The 22307-nt window shown below is 45.1% G+C and overlaps 1 protein-coding gene across 1 annotated transcript in view; it reads left to right on the forward strand.

Moving 5' to 3' along the window:
• Positions 1–21979, forward strand: part of LOC144723750 (uncharacterized) — a 241233-nt gene extending 219254 nt beyond the window's left edge. The window contains exon 8 of the mRNA XM_078602681.1: positions 176–21979. Coding sequence (XP_078458807.1) covers positions 176–839 — 664 coding nt within the window. The 3' untranslated portion in view covers positions 840–21979. The remainder of the gene's footprint in view (positions 1–175) is intronic.
• The last annotated feature ends 328 nt before the right edge of the window (positions 21980–22307 follow it).

The following is a 22307-nucleotide window of genomic DNA, read 5'->3' on the forward strand; positions in this document are numbered from 1 at the left end:
AACAAGGAGTTGAACTCACAACTCTTGAATTGTGAGCCGCTCGTCGCCTTGTCGGTGAGCCGCCTGACTAGCCACCACACCGTAGTCTCCCACAACGCTCGCGTGGATGCACACTCACACTTACACGGGCCGAGTGGCGGTCTTCGAAGACCGCATTTCCTCGATCTCACCGCAGGGACCCCCCTCTGCCACTGCCGGCCGAGCAAGCGCGTGAGGACGAGGCGGCGGCGGCACCCGCTCGGGGGGGGCGGCCCCCCACCCACGACGCCGGCAAAGCGGCTCGAGAGGACTCGACGGGCGGTGACCGTGAAGACGGCCGCGGAAACGGCGGCGGCCCCCGCACTCCTATCGCACAGAAACTCTCCGGTCCGAGCGACAACGGTGTCGGAGCATCCGTCGTCGTCGGCCCGAGCCGAGACGAGCGGCCGTGGAACGGGGTCAACGGCGCCATCAAAAGCGAACGGCCGTGCCCGAGCCGCGACAGTGTGATCGCGCGCCGCTCTGACGGCGCCGACGTGATTCGCTGCTGCGGCAGCGGCGTTGGCGGAGCCGCGGGAGGCGAGGACGCCCCGCTGGACCTGCGGACGGCACGCGCACCCAGCAACGGCGCATCGGGGGCGGCAGTGCCGCCCCCCCGCTGCCTCAAGCGGAGGCTGGCCCCTGACACGCTGCCCATCAAGAAGCGGCGCCCAGCCGTGTTGGAGGAGCGCGCAGATGACGGCGATGATGCCATGGCGGCGGCGGCGCCTGAGGCCGCGGCCGCGCCGGCAGTCACCGCCGAGCAGACCGGCCCCCGCTCCGTCATCACGCACTGTGAGCGCGCTCGGCCCAAAACCTAGCGCGACTTGGAAAAATTTAAATAATACCGAAAGTTTTTTGTATTATTTACCAGCATCGACAAAACAAAAATACGTTAATAATTGAGGTGTTAAAAAGCAAAGCGCCCTGAAGCTGAATGCAAAAAATTATCGTGAGTATTAACGCAGTAGCGGCGGTGGCGGCGGCGACGTCCAGGCTTGAGGTGTTGTTGCTACTTCTTGTGCTCCTTCGATGGGTTCATACGCGCCAGCTGCCGTGACACAGGGCCGTGGGTTTGTTTTTGTTTATTATTTACGTCGCTTTGTGTTGTCGGAGGTGGAGTACGTGCGAGTGCTCACCGTCCCTGTCAGTCGACCGTGCATATGTGTACGTGCATCCGATTCCTGGAATTGAAATGGCACATTCGAGGCTGAGCCGAATTAAGGGATCCAATGCACGTACATATGTCGCATTTTGCGACGTTGAAACTCAATGTCAAGTAGTAACGCAGTGCGCTGGACGATTTTAATGTCCAAATTAATTTGAGGTGGATAATGGCATAATAAGGGTCCCACTTTGTAAATGAAAGAGACATTTTTTTTTCCATTAACCCATAAAATGCCTCCTGGCTAACTTTCCATCGTCAGCATGCCACGGAAAACACCGTGGGTGGATGCACAATTTCGTCAACATTTGGCTCGCATAGCGAGGATGAATGCTTGTACTGACATCGGTGAGATTTACACGTTTATTTCACTGGCAGGGCAATCCAGTCAGACTTGCAGCAATACCTCTTTTTTTGTGTGTGTTTTGTGGCAAGAAGCTGTGCGGTACAGACACACAACCGTGGCCCTCCCCTCTAGATTTAGTGAAATTTTGGGCCCTTGGCAGTCGGGCAAGGGGGCGAGGGATCGTAACGGCGGGTGGGTGTGGACACGCGGACCAAGCAGACGGCGCCGTACGTGACCCCGTCGTGGCGCCAGGTGGAGTCTCGCCCCGTCACGCTCACCACCACCGGCGGTGGTGTGGGGCGAAGCGCGCCAATAGAACGGCAAAGCGGCGAGGCGTTGCACTGCAGCTCCCTCTTCCTTTGACGTGCGTCCCTGCCGACCACCGTGTCCCTGCCGCCCACCATGTCCCCGCTGCTTTGCTGCGGTCAAAATATGAGTCTCGGTTTTTTGCGGAAACCCTCGTGTGTGTTTTTAGGTAAATGGCATTGACTGCTGTGGTTTCATTGGTGAAGATTTGAGCATTTCGTTACGTTACATTGCGTTACTCGTGTTTCAATCAGATTATTTCGTACCGTATTCTCCCATCAGAACCAAACTTGTGTAGTGTTTAATAATAATATGCCCGGGATTGTTTAGTCATCCCACACCATTGCTTGTTACAGAATGTTTTGCGTTTAAGAAAAGTAACAGTGTGAAAGTTCACGTATTGGAGCTGCAACATGTTGTCAATTAGCTGTGATATTGAAGTCTAATCAATTGTGTTAGATGTTGTACTTGCGACTTTTGGATTGTGACAATGTCAACGGAAGTTGTGGATCACAGGACTCCCAACAAACACAGAACCCTTGTCTCGTCCAGTACAAAAGCCGCCTCGTTTCAGCCGATATAAAATCCTTGTCTCACCTGCGATAAAGTCCTTGTCTCGACGCTTACTACACTTATTGATATCCTAATTAATAACCATATGAATCCTGAGACAGCACTGATGAACACTATCAACAAATTCACAGAGCTGTTGTCAACTAATCAATAACTCATTGTTTATGGAAATAATATACAGTTGGATTCACGATTGAGCAGAACAGAGCGAAAAAGAATTTGCTTAAGGCCCCATCACTCACCGTCCAAGAAACCGACTCCGTAGGTCGTTCTTGGATAGGCACTTTGTTTTTGAGCACTTTTTAATATTGACCTGACCTTTGTTTACACAGTTGTACGTATGTGCATTGAACTTCGTTTTCACCTTATGTAGCCGACCGTGCTTATCGGCGGTGTGGGGGAAGGACAACAAACTAAACACAAAAAGCAGTTCTAAGGAAATGAGTTTTTAATCTAGATTTAAAAGTGCATAGCTCCCAGTGGCGTCCTTATTATCGAACACAGTTGGCCAATTAGTTGCAGCTCCAATACATCACGTTCTGGCGCATCGTCACTGAGCGTTCTCGATGACTTCGGCACCGTGGGGAGAAGCCAACCAGCGGCGCTGATCGACGCTGGCGATCCTGACGCGCGTGCTCGCAACATGGTGACGTACCGACCATCGGTCTCGCAGGGTACTGCCTGATACTAGGCACCATTTTATGGGAAGGCGCAGGCCAAAGAGTGGTTGGTTGCTTTCATCGTTGCCGTTACGGTGGTGCGGCGGTTGAGGTGTTCGTAAGTCGAGTGAACCTCAGCTACGGTACAGGGTGTGCCACCGTTATGAGTTTCAAATCCCTCTCGACGCCGATCTTCATGGGGCCATGTGGGGCCACGTGGGGCCGTGTGGAGCTGCTCCCGGCATGCGTTGCGACGTGGTCGGGTTTTGCTGGGCCGAGGGACGCCACTACAGGCGGCGCTACGGTGGTGTGTCTGGAAGTGGCTTTAAGTTACTTTAAATAATGAACACTTGTTTAACAACGCTAGTTCAGACTTGTGCCGGATGCTCCGTTAAAAAAACAGCCATGGTATACATCTACAGCACAGCTGCTTGTGTTGTGGGCTTGCGTCTTCCTTGAGGAAGCAGTGTCCTGGTATTGCCCAAGACAGGATCTATGGGTGTTGGGCATTGCTTCATGCAGTATTTGGTGGTAGACTGGTATTCAACAATTACTGTTGAGTGACACTGAACAATGCCTTCCAAATCTATATATATCGGACCAGTACCTTGTGAGATACGTACACTCTCGCCATCTCAGAAGCTTCACGCAAATCCCAGTTCACAAAGAATGGCGCTTATTACTGGATTGCATTTCTGATGCGGGCGTCGTCAGTCCTGGCAGCGTGGGTGCAGCACGTGCGCCCAGATATCTCCCGGCAGGAGACCACCACGCGCGTGGGCACCCCCTCGCGGTGTGCCAGGCATTAAGATTCACCTCCTTCACTTCCCTGCCACGCTACTACCCCCCGCTTCTAAAAGCCATACCAAGCCGATGTGCAATGCTTTCATTTGAAATTCTTTTTTAAAATTTTAGTTTTCACGTCAGTCTTCTCAGTGGGTGGATGGGTAGTGGTCCCTCCTCCTCCAGACCACTGATTGCAGTGGCCATTGGTGAAAGGACAATAATCTTCTGCCAAGATAACAACAAAAATCAACGTGTTGTGGACATTGCAGGAAAAAAAGCCAACAAGGCTTTTTTTTACTCGAAAAAAATATCAAAAGTAAAAAAAAATTCATCAATATCGATTTAAATTTGGCATATTCATGTGTGCGCATATGATGAAAGGTAACCAAAATGGTTTGAAAATTTTGATTTTTTTTTAATTCAGATGCACTTTGTTTTTTTTATTAAACCTTAAGATTTCTCCACCGATTAAATCCCAGTTGCACTGTTTGGGGTCCGCACAGCGGAAGCTCCCACTCTGCAGCCCCTCTGTCAGCAGCAGCGGAGCAATGCCCTTCACTTATCATACGACAACACAGATTGGCTTCTACTCAGGGTATCTCAACACAGCACCAGCACCCATGCTCGTTTCCGTGGGAGGGTTTTTTGTATTGTCATCGGACGAAGGCCCCTGGCACCTGGGCCAGGCCAAGTGAAGCAAAAATTTGAATATGCACGATTAAGTTTTTGTTGTTGTGTTGTGGTCATGAGTGACCGGGCTGAGGTCATCGACGTTTCTAAGCATCAAAAACCCAACTTGTTGGGCTGTGGTGCCACATTTGTGGCCTTGTTGCCTGCCACGCGTGTTCGATGCGCTGGATCTATTACCTTAACTCAACAGGGAAGGTCAACTTCTGTAAACTCTGAGACCTTTCTCTTTAGGCCCCCGCCTTGTTCTGTTCAGGCCCCGCTCCTTCCCCCCGGACATGTGCTTGGGCTGGTTTGGGTGGTGGTGTTGGTGGCGGCTGTGGAAGGCAGGGGGAGTCCGCGTAGCCAGGAGTCGTGAGTGGGTACAGGGGGGGTAGCGGCAGGGATAGCTTCTCGGTGACTATGACAACCAAAATCCATCTTTGAGCCACCATATAATCATGGATTCTTGTGTAGCGGCAATCTGATGTGGAATGGAACGCAGGACCTCGGTAGTATTGTGTCTCTACTCTGGCCATGAGCATGTTGAGCCACCCAGCCACAACCCACGCTGCTGTCAGTGCAGGCTTTGTTTACTTACCTAGTGTGGGTGGTAGCTCTGGATCAAAACTCAGCATCTCGGTGGTGCTGGCTCAGTATTCTTGACTTGGCCATGATTGAGCCCCTCCAAGCCACCACTTGTTGTTGAAATGCCTCGCGTTTACTCCGTACGAATCCTTCAGTACAGCCGTCACGCACCGGATCCTGTGCGTGGATCGCTCCACGAGTCAATTTGACTTCCCGTTCTCAAAACTTTTTGAGTGTGACTTGACATTATATCTCAATATGTATTAGAGTAGGCCCATCTCAAATATACATTTGGCAGTTTTATTCCATTCGTCGAATGACTAATAAAAGCATCGGCTATGGGTTGCAATCATTACTAAATATAGCAGAATTCCAATTGATACTGCCCAAAGCCAGTGACCGAGGGAATTATCACACGTTTATGTTGCTTGTAACACAAAGTCAACAATGATATATATCGCAAAGAGCCGCTACTTGTGTTGAGAATGACACCCATATGGAAATAACGGGATGCTTTTTGTAGTTATTTTATGTCACAGAGACGGCTTTAAAACATTACCGCCCGCTGCCATTTCATGTCACTGTTGCTACTCCGGGGTATTATGGCACCTGCATATGGAACTTTTGGCTTACACACAGATCAGCCAATAGCGTGAACGTATGGGTATCACCTGACTTTCTTTGACCCGATCAGCTGTCAGGAGCAGAACAAAAATAATGGAATTCTAAATCTAGGCACGTGGGTTTATGTATACTGTACAATAGTACGGTATTTTATTCGTGTTTTTTTCCCAATAACTGACACTTTATGTAACGCGCACTGCCAGACGTGTAAAGTGAAATGCACTATGTTTTGCCATGACACACGTGCATTCAGGAGTGACAGTAGGAGTGTTCGCACAGCCAAATGCCGGGCAAATGTCCGAGTGGTATTGGCAGCAGTGGACGAGGAAGGCTCCTATCCACGTATTCGGTGGTGGCTGTCCACAAAAAGGCTCCCCTTTTCAGAGGGGTTACCAGTAGGTGCCATCAATGCCGCATCACTCTCATTTCACAAAGTGGTGGGCCTACCTTTGGGGGCTGATGCACAATCCCCGCCCCTGCGCGCATCTTGTACTTTTATTTAACATTCCCACGTGACCCATTGGAAGTTGCATCTCGCTTATCCACAATCCACTTCTCATCGTTTGTAACACCAACCACGTCCCAGCTGTGTTTTTGTGGTCGTGTTACGAGGCAAAGTGGAAACATGAATATGATCTTGACATGTCGGTGTGAGATGCTAATTGCTGTAGTCTAAGCCCCACTGACATGTTTATGATTCTTAAGGTTCAATGGAAATCCACAAGGCTCAGGGAGCCAAACTGCCATGAATAGGATTGGCAGGATCCAGTGTAAACACTCTAGACTCCCAACAACCAAAAACAAAGCAACATCTAGGATTCTCAGGATTCCATTGGAAACGCCCAAATACTCAAGCAGCCAGTTTCATGGCACAGGTAGAATTGTTCAGAATCTTCAATATCTTCAATGTCCGTGACCCAGCGAGCGATCCAATGTGGTGACACTTGGGGTTATAAGGAATCATTGGAAATGTCAAAATCTCAGAAGACCCAAACTACGGCACACTTTGGGGGATCTTTCTAATCCATCAGAGCTCAGCTGGACAGGATCGCATACCACCACACTTCAGCAGCTCGCTCTTCTCTTGGGTCACGGTGCGTGACACTTGTGTGGAAACAGCCTGGAGGCATCCACAGCACAAACCGGCACTTGGGGGTTTTGGTTGTTTTCCTTAAATGGCTATCTTTTTGCTGTCATGTACTGGAACCGCCAATCACAGTCACAAGAGTGCACGTTTGATATTGTTTGTCGTGCCATTGAAATGTTAAGTTGACTTCCCTGCTCTGCTAACCTCGCATGCCACTTATACCAGCAAAACTCGAAAGCTGCATTGGCAGATCACAGATTCCGAAAACAGTTCTAGGATCAAGAGGCAGTTATGATGATGATATAGTCATATGCTTGATTTTTTTTAAAAACTTGGTGCCCGTAGTATGGCGCAGTGCAGCAAGTAGGTTGCAGATGCACGGTACAGCCAATATGTTTTCATGACAGCGTCTCTGTGCGGCAACGTTTGTGTTCATCTGTGGCTTTTCACCAGACACAACATTTTTTGTCGCACACTCTTCAATGACTGGCTTAACACCTATATGGCACCTGGACTAAAAAAAAACGATCCTCATAAGGTATATGCACCCAGGTATACTCAGTAAAGTAAGAAAATATGAAAAAGTCCATTAATGTACCCCAAGAGGATGTACATACATCGTTGGCACCAGTAAAAATTTTTACAAAATAACAATTTGGATTAATAAACCATCAATATGGCCACATCTCAACACTCCACAAGCCGGGAGGGACATGTTAATCATTGAGGGGCTCAAAGCCGCCAGACTTGTTCGCATTGAGCAGTTGCCGTCACTTCCATTTGCGTGCGTGCCAACAAACATCGAACGGTGACCGCGGCCAGCCGTGACCGCAGCCAGCTGTGATCAGCACTGGACAGTGATGTGTTTGTCGGGTTGAGCTTCGTGCTGCCACTGCCCACCGAATGCATCAGCCACCCTCGATCAGGAGGACGTGGCGGGTAGGGGGATCTTTTGTGGCGATGAGCGGCTCCTGTTTGTGGTTCTCGATGGGGGAGCTCGCCAGAGTCTTAACCGCGTAGACAGAGCACACGCACGCACGCAAATCCGTGCGCGTTCCACAGCAAAGTGAATGCCGCCACTTTTTTTGCTAAATTGCAGACAAATATTTTTATTTATAGTGGGGAGAGCGCGGTTCGTGTGTTGGAGGAGAGGCATTTTCTGCTGTTGTGGCGGGTTTTTTTCCCTTTTTGTTCTGCCAAAATGCGCAGGATCTGCCCCCCCCCCCATGCCACCCACGTGTATTGGCCCAAAGTGTTTTTTTATATACATTTCTGCTGTAACCATGACACTAAAAGTAATCAAACAACACTTATATTATAAAATAATCACGATAATATTGAGAGGGAGAAAAAAATATCTTATAGACGTGTAATGGCTTGCTGGCCCAAGCCTCGTATGAATACATGTGAATACATTATTATTTTTAACGAACTAGTGATGTACGGGACGTACTTGTATAGCAGTGCATGTTTATAAATATATATATAGTGTATCTTATTATAACCGAGGTGTTGCGCGTGAAGCTGATGTCTGTTCAACTGCCGTATATCACATTTAGGGTTGACTGGGGCACAGCCATCCCATCGACCGAAGACATCACATGGCACCATTTTTTTCAGACATGCTTGGGGCATGGCTCGACACAAAAACAATATCCAGGAATCCTGTCCCAGGAGGAGGAGGGTCAGCTTTAATAGCAAATTGAGAAACAAAATGCAGAAAACATTTTCGTCATCTGCTATAGATTTACAATTGACCCAAAGGCATTAGAATTTGTTTGCCGTTTGGGGAAAAAATTCTGTCAGCTTGGTTTATTTAATAATAATACAATTCTTCAGAATTTGAACGCAAATATTTACTTGAAAGTGCTAAATCTCGGGGTAAGTGAAACCCCATTCTCATTTGTAAAAGAGAAGTTAATTTAGGCAATGCATTAGTTAATTTTTTGTAATGCCTTATTATTTTATTAATTGGCAGATAGTCTCCATATTCAGGCTGATAATAGGGTTTTCCCCTTTTTTCTGCCAACAAAACAGGTGTTAAGATGTTAAAACACCAAACTGAAACCTTTTACAAGGAATCATGTCTGCATTAACCACAATACTTGTGGTCAGAATGCAACAAAAAAAACATACTCTGATAATATATGCATCGTCCTTGAAACTGATTGGTCCATACCAGAGACAGCTTTCTTTTTAGCCTCGTCGCAAACAGTGTTAGACCAGTGGTGTTAGACCAGGCGTCCTCTGGTCTAACACCGTTTGAGACGAGGCTCAAAAGAAAGCTGTCTCTGGTGTGGCGCAATCAGTTTCAAGGACAATGCATATAATATTATCAGTGTATGTTTTTTGTTTGAATTCTGACTACAAGAATTGTGGTTAATGCAGACATGATTCCTTGTAAAAGGTTTCAGTTTGGTGTTTTAACATCTTAACACCTGCTTTGTTGCCAGAAAAAGGGGGAAAACCCTATTATCAGTCTCCGTATTCTTGGGTCTTTCGGTAAAGTCACGTAAATAGAAAACAAAAAAATCACACATTTTTAAAAATAAAAATAAAATAATGAAATTATTGTCATAAAAGAATAATAATATTAAATATAATAATACTAATAAAATTATAAATAGCTTTTATTTTTTTCAATGTAGTATTTTTTGCTTATTATTTTTATTTGTAAAATGGTTTTTAATTATTTTCATTTTTTAATCTAGATTTTTTGTTTTCTATTTACATGACTTACCGAAAGCATCAACAATATGAATTCCTGCAGTCACGAAAGTTTTAAGTCAAAAGATAGTCTCCGAGTACCATTCTCACTCCAGCAGTGCTGTAATTGCCACTGATATTTACTGATAAGGGTATGCCATTGTGTGCCGCCAGTAATCAGCATAAATCTCGAATTATGACATTACCCATACATAAACTTATATTGTATGAATGTTTAACTTCTTTCGCACCGTACGTAGCCAACCGTGATAACCGGAGGTGCGGGAGGCAAGCACAACAAACTAAACACAAACGCAACTGATGCCAAAAAGCTTTACACTTGCGTACGCTCGGGTTGGCCGAAACTGGCGCCCGCGTGCTTTAAAAGTAAACATGTTTTCGTTAACAGAAATGTTAACATCAGTAGAAACCATGGGGGTCCTATGGGAGGCGAAACGTTAACCGAAAAACCGTTAACCGATGTCACTGTTAACCGAAGGGAATATACTGTACTTAATAACATAATGGGCTACAGTCATCCATGAGGCTTTTTTTTTAATCGGCCATGCCCTAACCATGTCTACTGGTCACAGAGGTATGTGATGCGCATGTCTACGCAATCTATGTCCCTGGTCCGGGACTCGTGAAGAGGGTTTCTTTCTTTTTTTGCACAAACGTCCATGGGCCCCACCTGGCGCCGCCACCTGGCGCCCAGCGCGCCAACGAGCGAAAGTTCACCTCGTCGAGAGCGTTCACCGAGAGTTCAACGCTTCAACTCTCTCCTCATCGTCGTCCTCATCGTCGTCGTGCGATTAGCTCGGAGGTGGCGACTCAGTCACGTGACTTGTACAATGTAAACACCGAGCGAGACGTTGAGAGCGTGAAACGCGCTAAGTGCACGTAAAGACAAAGTGACGATCAAAAAACACAAAAGTGTGCTTTTTTACATTCAATATTTCTATTTTTATTTTCCTTTTAAGACCTCGAATTCGTACTTGTTTGGACAAACACGCCGAAAAAACAAGGTCTATTTTGACCTTGCACACTTGGGCTATAAATCTGTAGCAATATGTTGAAAGAAAAATGATTTTATATGAAAATAAGAAAAACGAAAAAAGTTAAATCCAACTTTCTTCCATTGGGATTGAAGCCATATGGTTCGGGTATTCGCTGCGTTTTCAAACTCATTTCTCATTTTGCTGCAATAATTGTAGCCTTGCGTCTTCTGTTATCGCTCTTGATCATTCGCTCAACAATAGTGTTATCCTGAAACACACAGACGTCTTCGCTCGTTCGCACACTTACTCCGAGCATCATTTTATGTGCAACGTATTCCACTTCCGTCAGCTGCCGTTTGTTGTTGTCAAGCATCGCACGTCTGAGCCGACGTACGTATGGCTGTGTCGTGCTGAGCAAATCGCCAAATGGAGGTTTGCGAAGCACCGTGGCATGTCTGCCATGATGCCGTGAGGCCTGAACATGCGTCACACTCGCGGGTATCTCATTTTCTTCAGCCGATGGTCGCTTTTATTTCGTGGATAGAGCTGGAGAAGGGTGCAAGCATGTGACCAATTAATGGTGATGCTATATTGGTTTTAAATGGAAATGTAACTGGGAACACGGCTCATGTTTGATTATCTCGTCACACCTACATTTTCTTCCAACTCGTATGCAGATACTGTACTGTGGACTGCCATCAAAGTGAAAAGTGCTGGTTGGCTTGTAAAGGTGTTCTTTGTTTTGAAGAATTACATCGATCAGCAGAAACCATCCACGTAGTTTGGCTATTTGTCTCCTTAAGCTGGCGTTACACGGTGCTCGTTTGTTGCATGCGGTTTTTGAGTCTCAAGACTAGTTGTGTAACTGTTAAAAATTGACAACTTTGAGTCCATTTGGTTTATTTCCAGTTTTGTAGTGGCGACGCACACACATGATTACTTGTAGCCAATCGCAGTGCATCGTTTTGACCGTATGATGCGCGAAAGGCCCACCAACTCGTCACGCTAAGATGCCATAGCCCAAGTGCTGCGCTCAGACTGAGCAGGGGGCTGTTGGCAAATGATTGAGGTGTCATTGAGTCTGGGCAAACATACAATTGATGTACTGCAGAGATATAAAAACAAATATGCGTGTCAAACATAAGCTGTGTGTGTGTAAAGTTTCCAAACATACATATAAACAGTTTCGTGACTTAATTCTCGACAAACTTTGATCGCGTCAACTCGACACCAACGCTTTTGTTAATTTCAGAAGCACTCGCTGCCCCTTAGCAACGCTGCTGCCAAAACTCACGCGACCTCAATCCAGTCAAAGCCATCGTGGTCGTTGTGTGCGCGCGCAAATCGTCTTATCTCAAGATTTGATACGTATTGTTGCACAGATGTCACGAAATAAATATAAAAAATTCACCCCCGCACGATAAACAGGGCATTGTGAATGTTGCAGGCATTGGTTACTGCGGGGAAGGTGCAAACATAGGTTGTATGTCTCTTTACACGCACATTGACATTGGCGTTCACACTTGTAAAGCCACAGAAACCCAACGCCACTTTGTTGCTTGAAATTCTATTTCAGGAGACCGGGTTGAGTTACAGGCGCATTAAGGATTGGCTCATTGCTGGACTATGCATTCTCATGAACATTTACTTCTCACATGTTTGAGCCGGAACAAACAATGTTTTGTCTTCAGATCTACTTTCATTGAGACCATATTTAGAAATGTTGCCATTCCTTTCGGTACAAAAGTGTAAGCTTGCACACGCACATGTATATAAATTATGTATCGTAGCTACATCGTACAAGATGTGTAATTTCCCATGTTTTGGAGGAGAAAAAATTTAGACAGATTAAATTCTGGAACGTTGCTGTCTTGAAGATCGTGCGTTGCAACAACGTTGCCAAAACAATGTAAGACTCCTTTCAAAGTTTGCTCTCGTGTTACAGAGCTTGAGGGCACTGCTGCTGAAAAAGTTGGCCCAGCAATGCCATAGACCCACGGTTTAATTCTTCTTCCTTGGACCGAAAGACCTTTTACAGTCACTTGTCAAACGTCGCAGAGCCACGTCGCAGTGATTGTCGTCATGATTGTGACAGGAGCAGGGGCCGTTCGTGCCGACGCCACCGGTACAAGTCCCGCCCACCAGCGAGCTTGGGGGTTGCTTTGTGGATCTGCTGTAGATGCTTGTTTCCCTTCGATCCTTTGGTCATTTGTGGACCCCCCAAACAAACCCCAAATCCATAATCGATGTTTGGGTCATGCCACGTAATGATCCGGTCGAATTTGGGTCGTTTTAAGACCATCCACCACTAGCCAACAGAGCCAAACAAATTAACTTGTTACAAATAGCAGTGTTTATTCACGCACCGATTGTTATTTCAGCTCACACGGGCAAGTTGAAGAGCAATTCTTCCAACCAAATGTAACAATTATGCACAACATTTCACTTAAAACCGCGTCACGCATCTTGAGGACAAAATCCAGGAGGAAGTCTGATCCCGAATGATGCCCGTGGTCCCTTTGGCATTGCCAGTGCTCCATTTTTGAGAATCACTGCCTTGGTGCACGCGGGCGCACTCCTTGCATCTGCACAGATAAACCCGTACTGGTGGCGTGGTTCCACTGACGCAAGAAGCGTGCCCCAACGTACCCCAGCGTGCCCCAGCGTTTGAGGCAGACGGATCGCTCGTGGTGATTGAGCTGGGCTGCTGGAGGTTTATTTTGGCAGATGGGGCACTGAGCGAAGCACCCCCCTCCCCCTACTCGTCCTCACTGCTGCAGAGAGAGCACGGCTCTCGTGAGAACGCGTAGTCGGGGTGTTGGGTGACGTCGGGTTGAATAACCTGGAGAAGTGATGTCACCTCTGGGTCATTACACAGCGATACTTGGCACTGCTGTTTGTAGCGGATTCCAGAATAAATTCACACCACTTCGCTCTGTGCCTTAATCCCGATGACACGAATGTGCACATTCATTTGCTAAGAATTGAGTACTTGCTATGAAACGTACTACTTAACATGAGCTTCCAGTTTCAGTATGTTTTAGAGTAACAACTCCAGTAATGAATGCAGACACTTTGTGACTTTTTAAAAAAAATTCGAATAAAAGGCACTAGAATTTAAACCATTTCCAATGAATGGTTTCACATCCACGTTGTGCAAACGAGCGAGGCCTTTTTTGAGACCCTTTAGTTGCGAGTCATTGAACCGTAAGACTCCTGTGACGTGCTTTTTGTGTTACAGTATTTATCTTTTGTGCTGTATCGTCAGGGGTTCCGTTCTCCCGCTCACGGTTGGTTTATTGAGTGATTGTGAGGTTTCTGTGCCCTGCCTGCGAGTGGTTTTGGATCACCGGAGAGCCACTCACCAGTTCTCAGGGCCCATACCACAGAAAGGTCCATTCAGTGAGACGGTTTTCCCAATGCCTTTAACATATTTCCAAGACCGCATAGTCCCACAACCACTCTTATTATTCCGCCTCGGACGTATAATAATACATACACCTGTGTTCATGGCGTATGTGAATTGTGAAGGACAGATTATGGTCCTATTTGACCATCTATTAAATACGTCTTTGATTGCAAATCTATTTTTTATTCACGTACTCCCTGTACACTTTAAGAAAAGCACAGTCCAGCTACCACGCCATGAGCTGATTGTCCCATGGTTTTTGGTGTTTTGGTGCCTCAGTTGGAGCGTAATTTGGACTGCATCGAGATGTGAGTTGAATACTCTGCTGTGCAATGATGTCCATGTGCAGAGCTTATAAAAAAATATATGGAATCAATCCTGGTGTTTTTTGAGCCAAAATATCCAACATATAACATAATTGCTATTCTACGGCCATTATTTAACTGGAAACCCACAAATGTTTTGCTACTTTCATATGAATGCAGCATTTTTGTAAGTGTATTTCTTATATGCTTATTCATTCATTATTACCTTTTATAGGTATGGTGTCTAAAATGCTACCCGATGACAAATATAGTTCGGCCATTTTTCTGACATGTGTTTGTATGCAGTGTGTAAACAACATCACCGACAGCAGCGCTGGCAAATACAAATGTACTCTATCGGTGAGCAATAGGTCTGGAACCAGAGTACACTTCCCACCTGTAACCTATATCATGACAAGCGCTATACGCCCACCTGTTTTACCCTCCATCGATGAGGACCATCCTTTGTTGGCCATCAGCAACGTGTATAGGCAATGTTGGATTAATTCGAATAATAAAAATCAGATCTTGATTACAAATTTCGGATGATCAAAAAAATCGACGTTGAGAATTGATTCGAGAACTCGAAGTGACTTCATGTGAGTGACGTCACTTCCGCACTCTTCTGTGACGTGGCTCTTGTTAACACGACGACACTTTTACTAGAGTACCCTGTACGGTCCAGAAATCCAAAACGGATCCGAAATTGTCCTTAAGAGTCCAAAATCTGAAGCATTCATCCGAACTTCTCCATATGACCATGTGTTCGTCTTGTACAATATCTGAACAAGTCTACACTACTCTCATGCATCATCGTGGACTTTTTGTGCTTAAATCGGCAGCTGCATTGGCCTCATTTGTTACAACCCTCGGTAGTGCTTACCTCTTGGTCTCTGAACAACGATGCCCGATCCAACTTGACCTGGCCCGCAATCGTCACTGCCACACTGCGTATATTTTGCTATTTCTTGAGCGATTTCTTTTGCTGCGAAATCGCGTTACGCGCCTCATAGACTCGCCCGAACCAAATAAAGGGTGAAGGCTAATAGCATGGTTCCAAACTCATAACTCACCTCGCAATGGAGCACTATCACCCGAGCAAAAAACGTATGAAGAGAAAAAATAAGCAAGATATGAGTTGGATTGCAAATTCGCACAAACGCTCGCTGCGTTTTGCTGAAAGAACGCCGAGGACGTACATTGCACTCGGGAAAAATACACCACAAACGCCATACTGGAGCATTCACTTCCACATATTTCTATAAGCCCCTTGCATGTTTCGGAGGAAGCTCTAATCGCATTCGCGCACGGAAAATCTAAAAAGATCACGCGGTTCTTTATAAGAGTTCAAATTTTTTGCTTTTGGGTGAAAACGTGATGAAACTTTTGCCAAACTTGGTTCCAGTTGATGGAAGCTTCGTTGCAAAGTTGTCGCATGCGACGTGATCGCTGGAGCCCATTGTGAGACACAAGGGTATAGAGAGGGGCCTCCGTGATGGTTTGGTTATGATTGGTAATTTAATTTCGGGCTGAGGTAACGAAATAATCAGACAAAAAATGTGTGTCGTTAAGAACCTCCATCGCCCAACGCAGCCAGACAAATTAAATTGTCACGTAAAAGCATTGCCAATGATACCGATTATTATTTAGCTCACCGGTAAGCAATTCTCATAACCAACTTATTCTGACTTTTTGGATCTTGTCCTGATGCGTGATGCAGTTCAAGTGAAATGTCACACCTCTAATTGCTAAATCCGATAGTGAGAATTGTTCTTCAACTTGCCAGTGAGCTGAAACAATGTCATGTCGGGTGTCTTGTCGACACAACTTGCCCAGATTTTTGTGGCTTAACCCAAAAAATATATTACGAATCATGTTGGCTGCAAAAATCAACTTGTTGTGGTTTGGGAATGTTTGGTGCCTGGAGACGGTGATTTGAGCGCTTTTGCATTTGCGTCCAATGATGGACGTTTCATGGGGGATTGCGGTCGCGACGTAATTCCTATCCGCTCATGTCGGCATTCCTTCCGGTAGCTGGCATCACACCAGAGATGGGTGCATTGTGGTTCATGTCCGGTGGTGTTTTTATAATGTGTACGGGCCCTATTTAAAAAGCTCGAAATTTCGGGTTTATAAATCTGCCACTAGTATCACCTGCATCAGCCATTGAATTTGACAGTGATATATAGAATCCCTTACTAATATTAATTTTAAACGTAGCAACCAAGATACTGATCTCGTTTAATAGACAATTTTCCATTTTTAGTCAATGTCTAGCAATCACTCACGTACTGAGCCATATCTGATGGCACAGGCAATCCCAAGAGAATGCTTACGTTGAGCAGTACTTTGTGTTATAGGCAGTATCTTGTAACATAACAATTTCAATGTCCTGAAATGACTAGACAATGCCAATATATTGCTTTTGTGCTAATGCGGCTCCTGGGGATCCCAATGCTGGCATCATCACAATATGTACAGTTATCGCCCAATCAATCTGGCACTGTCGCCATTGATGCAACAGCTGTGGGTATCGGCAGCACGAGGAGGCACACGAGGGGGAGGCATGAGGACTCGCCAGGCTCATCCTCGGCAGCCCTCTGGTGACCTCGTGCACACACGCGCGGGCTTCCATCTACACGCGTCACCAGCAACAAACAGCCTCTTTGACACCGATTTAAATCGAATAATCCTGAGAAAGTGACCTCGATTCCAGGAGTTGGGTTGGTGCGACTTGGGCTTCAGAGATGCCACCGCCGCTTGCTGGCGGGCAGTGGCCATCTTATCACGTGCTTCATATACGCCTCGATATAGATCACGGTTTTAGTGGATGCGATGCATACACCTTGGAGGGTCATTGACAAGATGTGGCAAGCAAATCGTTCAGAATATGTTATCCGTACAGCACACTTCATTCCATCAACCCCAAATCAGTGGCAAATCACACACATCCCCTTGAAGTTTCTAGAGCCTCCTCTGACCTAAACCCAGGGAAATGCAGACGCCACTTGTTCAGGTTTTAGGTCACAAATTTTGGCTCAAAACAAGCTTGACTTTGAGAGAATGAGAGTGACCCAATGGGTGATGTGACCAAACAACTCGACTCATACAAATGCGGCACGCATTAAGCAGGGCTCTGCGGCTTATCAAGCAATTAGCAAACAGCATCGGCCGGATCAGCGACGCAGCACTGCATTTAGTGCAAATGGAGGCAACGTGAGTTGAAAAACGCCTCAGTTTTACACTAAACTGAATTATCTTCTATGCGTAGAATACAAAACATTTATTAAAATATGCGGTCAGCTTAAAGCCCTGCATTATCGAGAAAAAAAATTGCAATAAAAATGTATCTAAATCGTTACAAAAGTTTGTAACATGGCTTTTATCAGTAGAAACGTATTGTTTTCTATTTCTTTTTTTAATATATATACACATAGTAATATAAATAAAATTGCTGTTAAAAGGATGCCAAGTTATTATATATATGCGAATACTTTGAGTCCGTAAAATGATGGCAAACTCGGCCAATTTTGTCCCAAACGATTGCCGGGGCAGCTTTTGATTGCCATTTGGCTTCATAACGCTCACACAGATGTCTTGCGACGCCTGTGCAGGAGTGCCCCTGGCACACGTCCATCGTGCCTCTGGATGAGAATTAGCAGACGATCAATTCCACCTCTCGACACGCTCCTCTAAATGCTCGCTCGCTCACTCACACGACCCAGCACACCTTACGCACACACACAGCAACAACAGACTTGAGACACTCAGTTGAGGGAATTGTGTATACGAGACACTTGTGTAACTTGAAGACGCTTAACGTGTGCATTCAGTTCAACGAACCTACTTTGTACGTTCGTTCGACAAAGCACTCACAAAGCACGAGGCCGCTCGTGGCACTAAACCGCCGTGGGCCGTAACGCTAAACCCCCGTGGGACATGGTGCTGAACCCCTGTGGACCGTGGCGCCCCCGTGTGCTTGTGCCGTCTGTTTGTGGCGTCGTTCCGTCTTCCTCGGCTGGTGGGTGGGTTCTAGCCCCCATCAAGTCTCACGGCTTTTGCCATTTGGGAATTCATGGGTGAGTGGGCGGACGGACGGTGTGAACGAGAGAGCCAGATGTCACCAAGAGAATATTTCGCAGCGAAGGTGGTGACCGGTGGCTTCGTGTTGCATTGAAATATAAACATTTCTACATGGGAGGCTCTTTTGGCTGTCGCACGTGAACACCGTGCTGTAATGGAAATTACAACTGGACCTCAGTAAGGAGCTGATTTACCATGTGCTTTGTTAATATCCCTATGCCACACTACTCCAATATCCATTTGCACTACCCTCAGTGAGTGTGCCTTTTTGGGCCGATAAAATGCAGTCTTTTCTCTAAGCATAACCTTAGCCATGCATAGTCTTCGCCCTAAGCCCAGTACCACTCTAATCCAACGCTAGTCCAAGCTCTAAACTCCAGTCATTAACTTGACCCTACTTTTGTACTAACCCTGAACGCTGTTGAACTTAGTCCTTACCCGAGTCACAAAAGCCAGACGCTAATGTTGGCCTTAATCCAAGTATAAAATGCATTCCAAGTTCTATAGCCTTCAACCAAACCCCATTGCTCACCCAATTCATGAAACAAACAGCCTAGCCCAATCACTAAAATATACTTCATTTTCTAAACCTCATCTTAGCTATAATCCTGGATCTACCATCAACCTTAGACCAAGCTCAAACACAAACCCTGGTCCTAAAATAACCCATGACCATAGTAACAACATCGTTGTGCCAGCGATGTATAACCAGATGATAATAACAGTCTCTCTTCCAGGGAGACCTGGATCAAAGAGGAAAATACAGCAATAAAGCATATATCCTATTAAAAAAAAACTTGGAATAAAGAGAGAATTAATAGTAAGAGCAATAAAAGGATAATAAGCAAAGACTAATTTTCCAAATCCAAAAAGTAATATATTATGCAAAACATTAAACAATGAGTTACGTTAAACATTGTAATATTTTTTTAAAAACTTAACCAAGAATATATGACGATATAATATATAACCATCGCAAGCTCTTACATCACGAGTCCAGTCACTCGTTAAAACAACTTGAAGGAACGATTATTAAACGTTCAATGGACCTGATACTGTTCTACGTGATTTCAGCACCACGGTTCAAAGAACATTTATAAAATCACGTTTACTCTCAGAACATAAGATTTGTGTAGTTTGTGTTAAATTACAATGGTGCAAATTGGAGTTAACAGACCATATAAACCTGGAGGTAATTAATTTGGAGATCCTTTAAATGCGCACTTTCTCAGGTGACAGCAGCAGGTAGCCAGTCTCAGTACAGCGATCACGATGATTAGTAGATTCGATTTTGGGCCGAGCAGAAAGTTGGGTCTTCACTCTTTAATGCTGCGATTAATAAGCAGATTCGAATTCGTGTCACTGCAAATCAATAACAGTTCAGAACATAAGAGGCAGCGAATCGGTGGTGAGTGGTTGGTGAGAGGCACATTTATTTTTGTAAATTAATCCCAATACCGGCGAACGTGCAGGATCTTACATGTACAATGACAAGGCCACAGTGCTTTGTGGTATTGCACGAATATTTCTTTTTATTCTGAGGCGTGCAAGGGCCGACTTCAGAATAACATTTTACGTTGCATTATTTAAGACTTAGGCCCTGTTTAGTTTTATCGAAATCCAGTTGTAATGTTGTCTGATCGTCATTTGCAGATGATATACAGTATAATATCGACAGTATACAAAGTTACTCTGCGAGTGGGTCATTGTTGAGATGACATACACGAGAAAAGAAGTGGACTAAGTACTGAGCCTTGAGGAACCCCCTAAGGACTTAAAACTAGATTCAGCTCACACTAAACCAAGCCCTAACTCAACCTTCCTCCAACAACTATTCCTAACCCTTGCATAAAATCGTAGCCCTTGTGATAACCTGAGGTAGATATGTAAAATGTAGATGTCCTGATTTGAAACCTATCAATTCTGTCAACTACATTTCCCCTCAAAAATACTTTTGTTGCTTTAGGTTAAAACGTTCAGAGAAAGTGCCGGTTTATGCGCGTCGTGATTCTTAAAAAGTGCCAGCATGGCATTCCGTCGTATACCGGCACATTTGCACCACGACCTAAGCCTTAACAACGCTTTGCTCAAACCCACGTCATTGTCTACATTCTAAACCTTTAACCCAAACCAGTAGCTGTTATCCCAGCCCATTAGCCTAATTCGTTATCAAAAATACACGTGCCCGAACATTTGGCTTTTGCAAAAAAATTTCAAGTTGGATGGTTAACAAGGGTCGCGTGGAAATCATCCGTTGAGGCCCGTTAAATATCGAACAAAGCAATACACGGCCCGGCAACTCCACTGAGGCGGCCTGCATGGCACCCTGCCACGCCTTCTGGGGCAGCCCTGATCCACACACCACTATGGCCCTTCTCCGGTGGATGGTGATCCCATTTATGCTGGCAGGGTGCGTGCGTGCCGTGTGTGTCGGAGGCCGCTGTGGTACACACGTGCATGCTCTCAGTTGGACTTGCACATTCTTGTGACCTTTTTTGTGTTTACCCATAATTGTGTGCGACCTAAATATGTTCACTCCGTTGTAAAATTTTGAGTAGCACTTTCTCTTTGTCTGTCATCTTCTTGTCTGCAAACTTGAGTTTTGCGGGGGCCACGAGATGGACAATATTCTCCTTTATTCGCAAATCCTAAATGCTCTGTGAATAATCTATCGGGGGGGTTGACATTAAACACCATTATATCCGTGAGGTGTTAAACTCCGGTCAGTGTGACCAGAGCTCGTCGCCCATGCATGGCGTGCAATGCGATGAAGCATCAGGACATGGTTGTAGAAATAGGCGTGGCCCTTTTGAATCGTCCAGATTATTATTCAAGGCCAGCTCCTCTCATCCACAAATAATCGTATGCCACACATCGTATTGTCCTTAAATACTCACATTTACACATTTCCTTATCTGCAAATCATTTTATGGGAAAGTCTCTTTGGAGTACTTTATTTTCTGTGCGTCGCGCAGACTCGATCCCGTACAATGCCGTGAGTAAGATAAGTGACACTCTACGAGATCTCAGTTTGGCGTTTTGTTGTAAACTTTATTTTTCAAGTTAAAAGTTTTTGTTGTTTGCTTTTCCTAAAATAGGTTAAATGAATACTTAAACAAGACGAAAAGAAAACAGAATTTTTTTTTCAATCCACCAACTTCAGGGAAAAAAATCAAGTCTTCGTTGTGTGTAAATCTATCGTGTTGCCTCCCGTGTGACCGTGTATGCGCATGCCTGTATATTAACACACACCCAGTGTCGCGTGTTTCTTCATGTACATAGCCGATTACAGTCCAGGACATTTGTAAGGCTATATTTTTCTCGTTGTTTTTTTTGTAAAGACTACACAGTATGCAGTGGTTTTATTGGACTGTCATTGTTTTCTTCTTTCCTTACATTTACTAATAAAGAAATAAATGCATAAATAAAAATATATAATGCTTCTAACATATTTACAACTTTGTATTCTGCCTATCTCCTAAAGAAGTGTTAATAATGTGCGTGTGTGTTTTCGTTATTTAGCCGAGCACCCTTCACGTTTGTCAGCCATCGATGCAATGTGTACATTGTCTCTGTCGTATAATGCAAATTGTTTGCCAAAGAGAAATGCATGCAATGTAAATATAAACTTTTCATTAAAACCTAAAAAAAACACAAGGACACATTTCGTTCCGTTTGTTTTGGCCGTATAACGTGTACGTGTTGTCAACGTCTCCCAATTGTATCGTTGCAAGTCGTGTAAAGTAAGGCAGTCGTGATTTCCCTTTTGGAACTCGGATATCAGAGCACTCAAAGTCAACACCGCAAGTACGCAAAGATGACACCACAAAGTCCCACTTCCATAGTACAATGAAGCCCTTTCTCTCAACGACATTACATGGTCCTACAACGCGTGGTGTTAAGCTATGGGCCAAAAACATTTTAAAATCGAATTTTCACTTGTTCCACCCACTTTCATCCATTCACCATCAATAAATTCTGCCTCATT

Source organism: Lampetra planeri, chromosome 18 (assembly GCF_965212315.1).
Source record: "Lampetra planeri chromosome 18, kcLamPlan1.2.h2, whole genome shotgun sequence".
NCBI classification, from domain to species: Eukaryota; Metazoa; Chordata; class Hyperoartia; order Petromyzontiformes; family Petromyzontidae; genus Lampetra; species Lampetra planeri.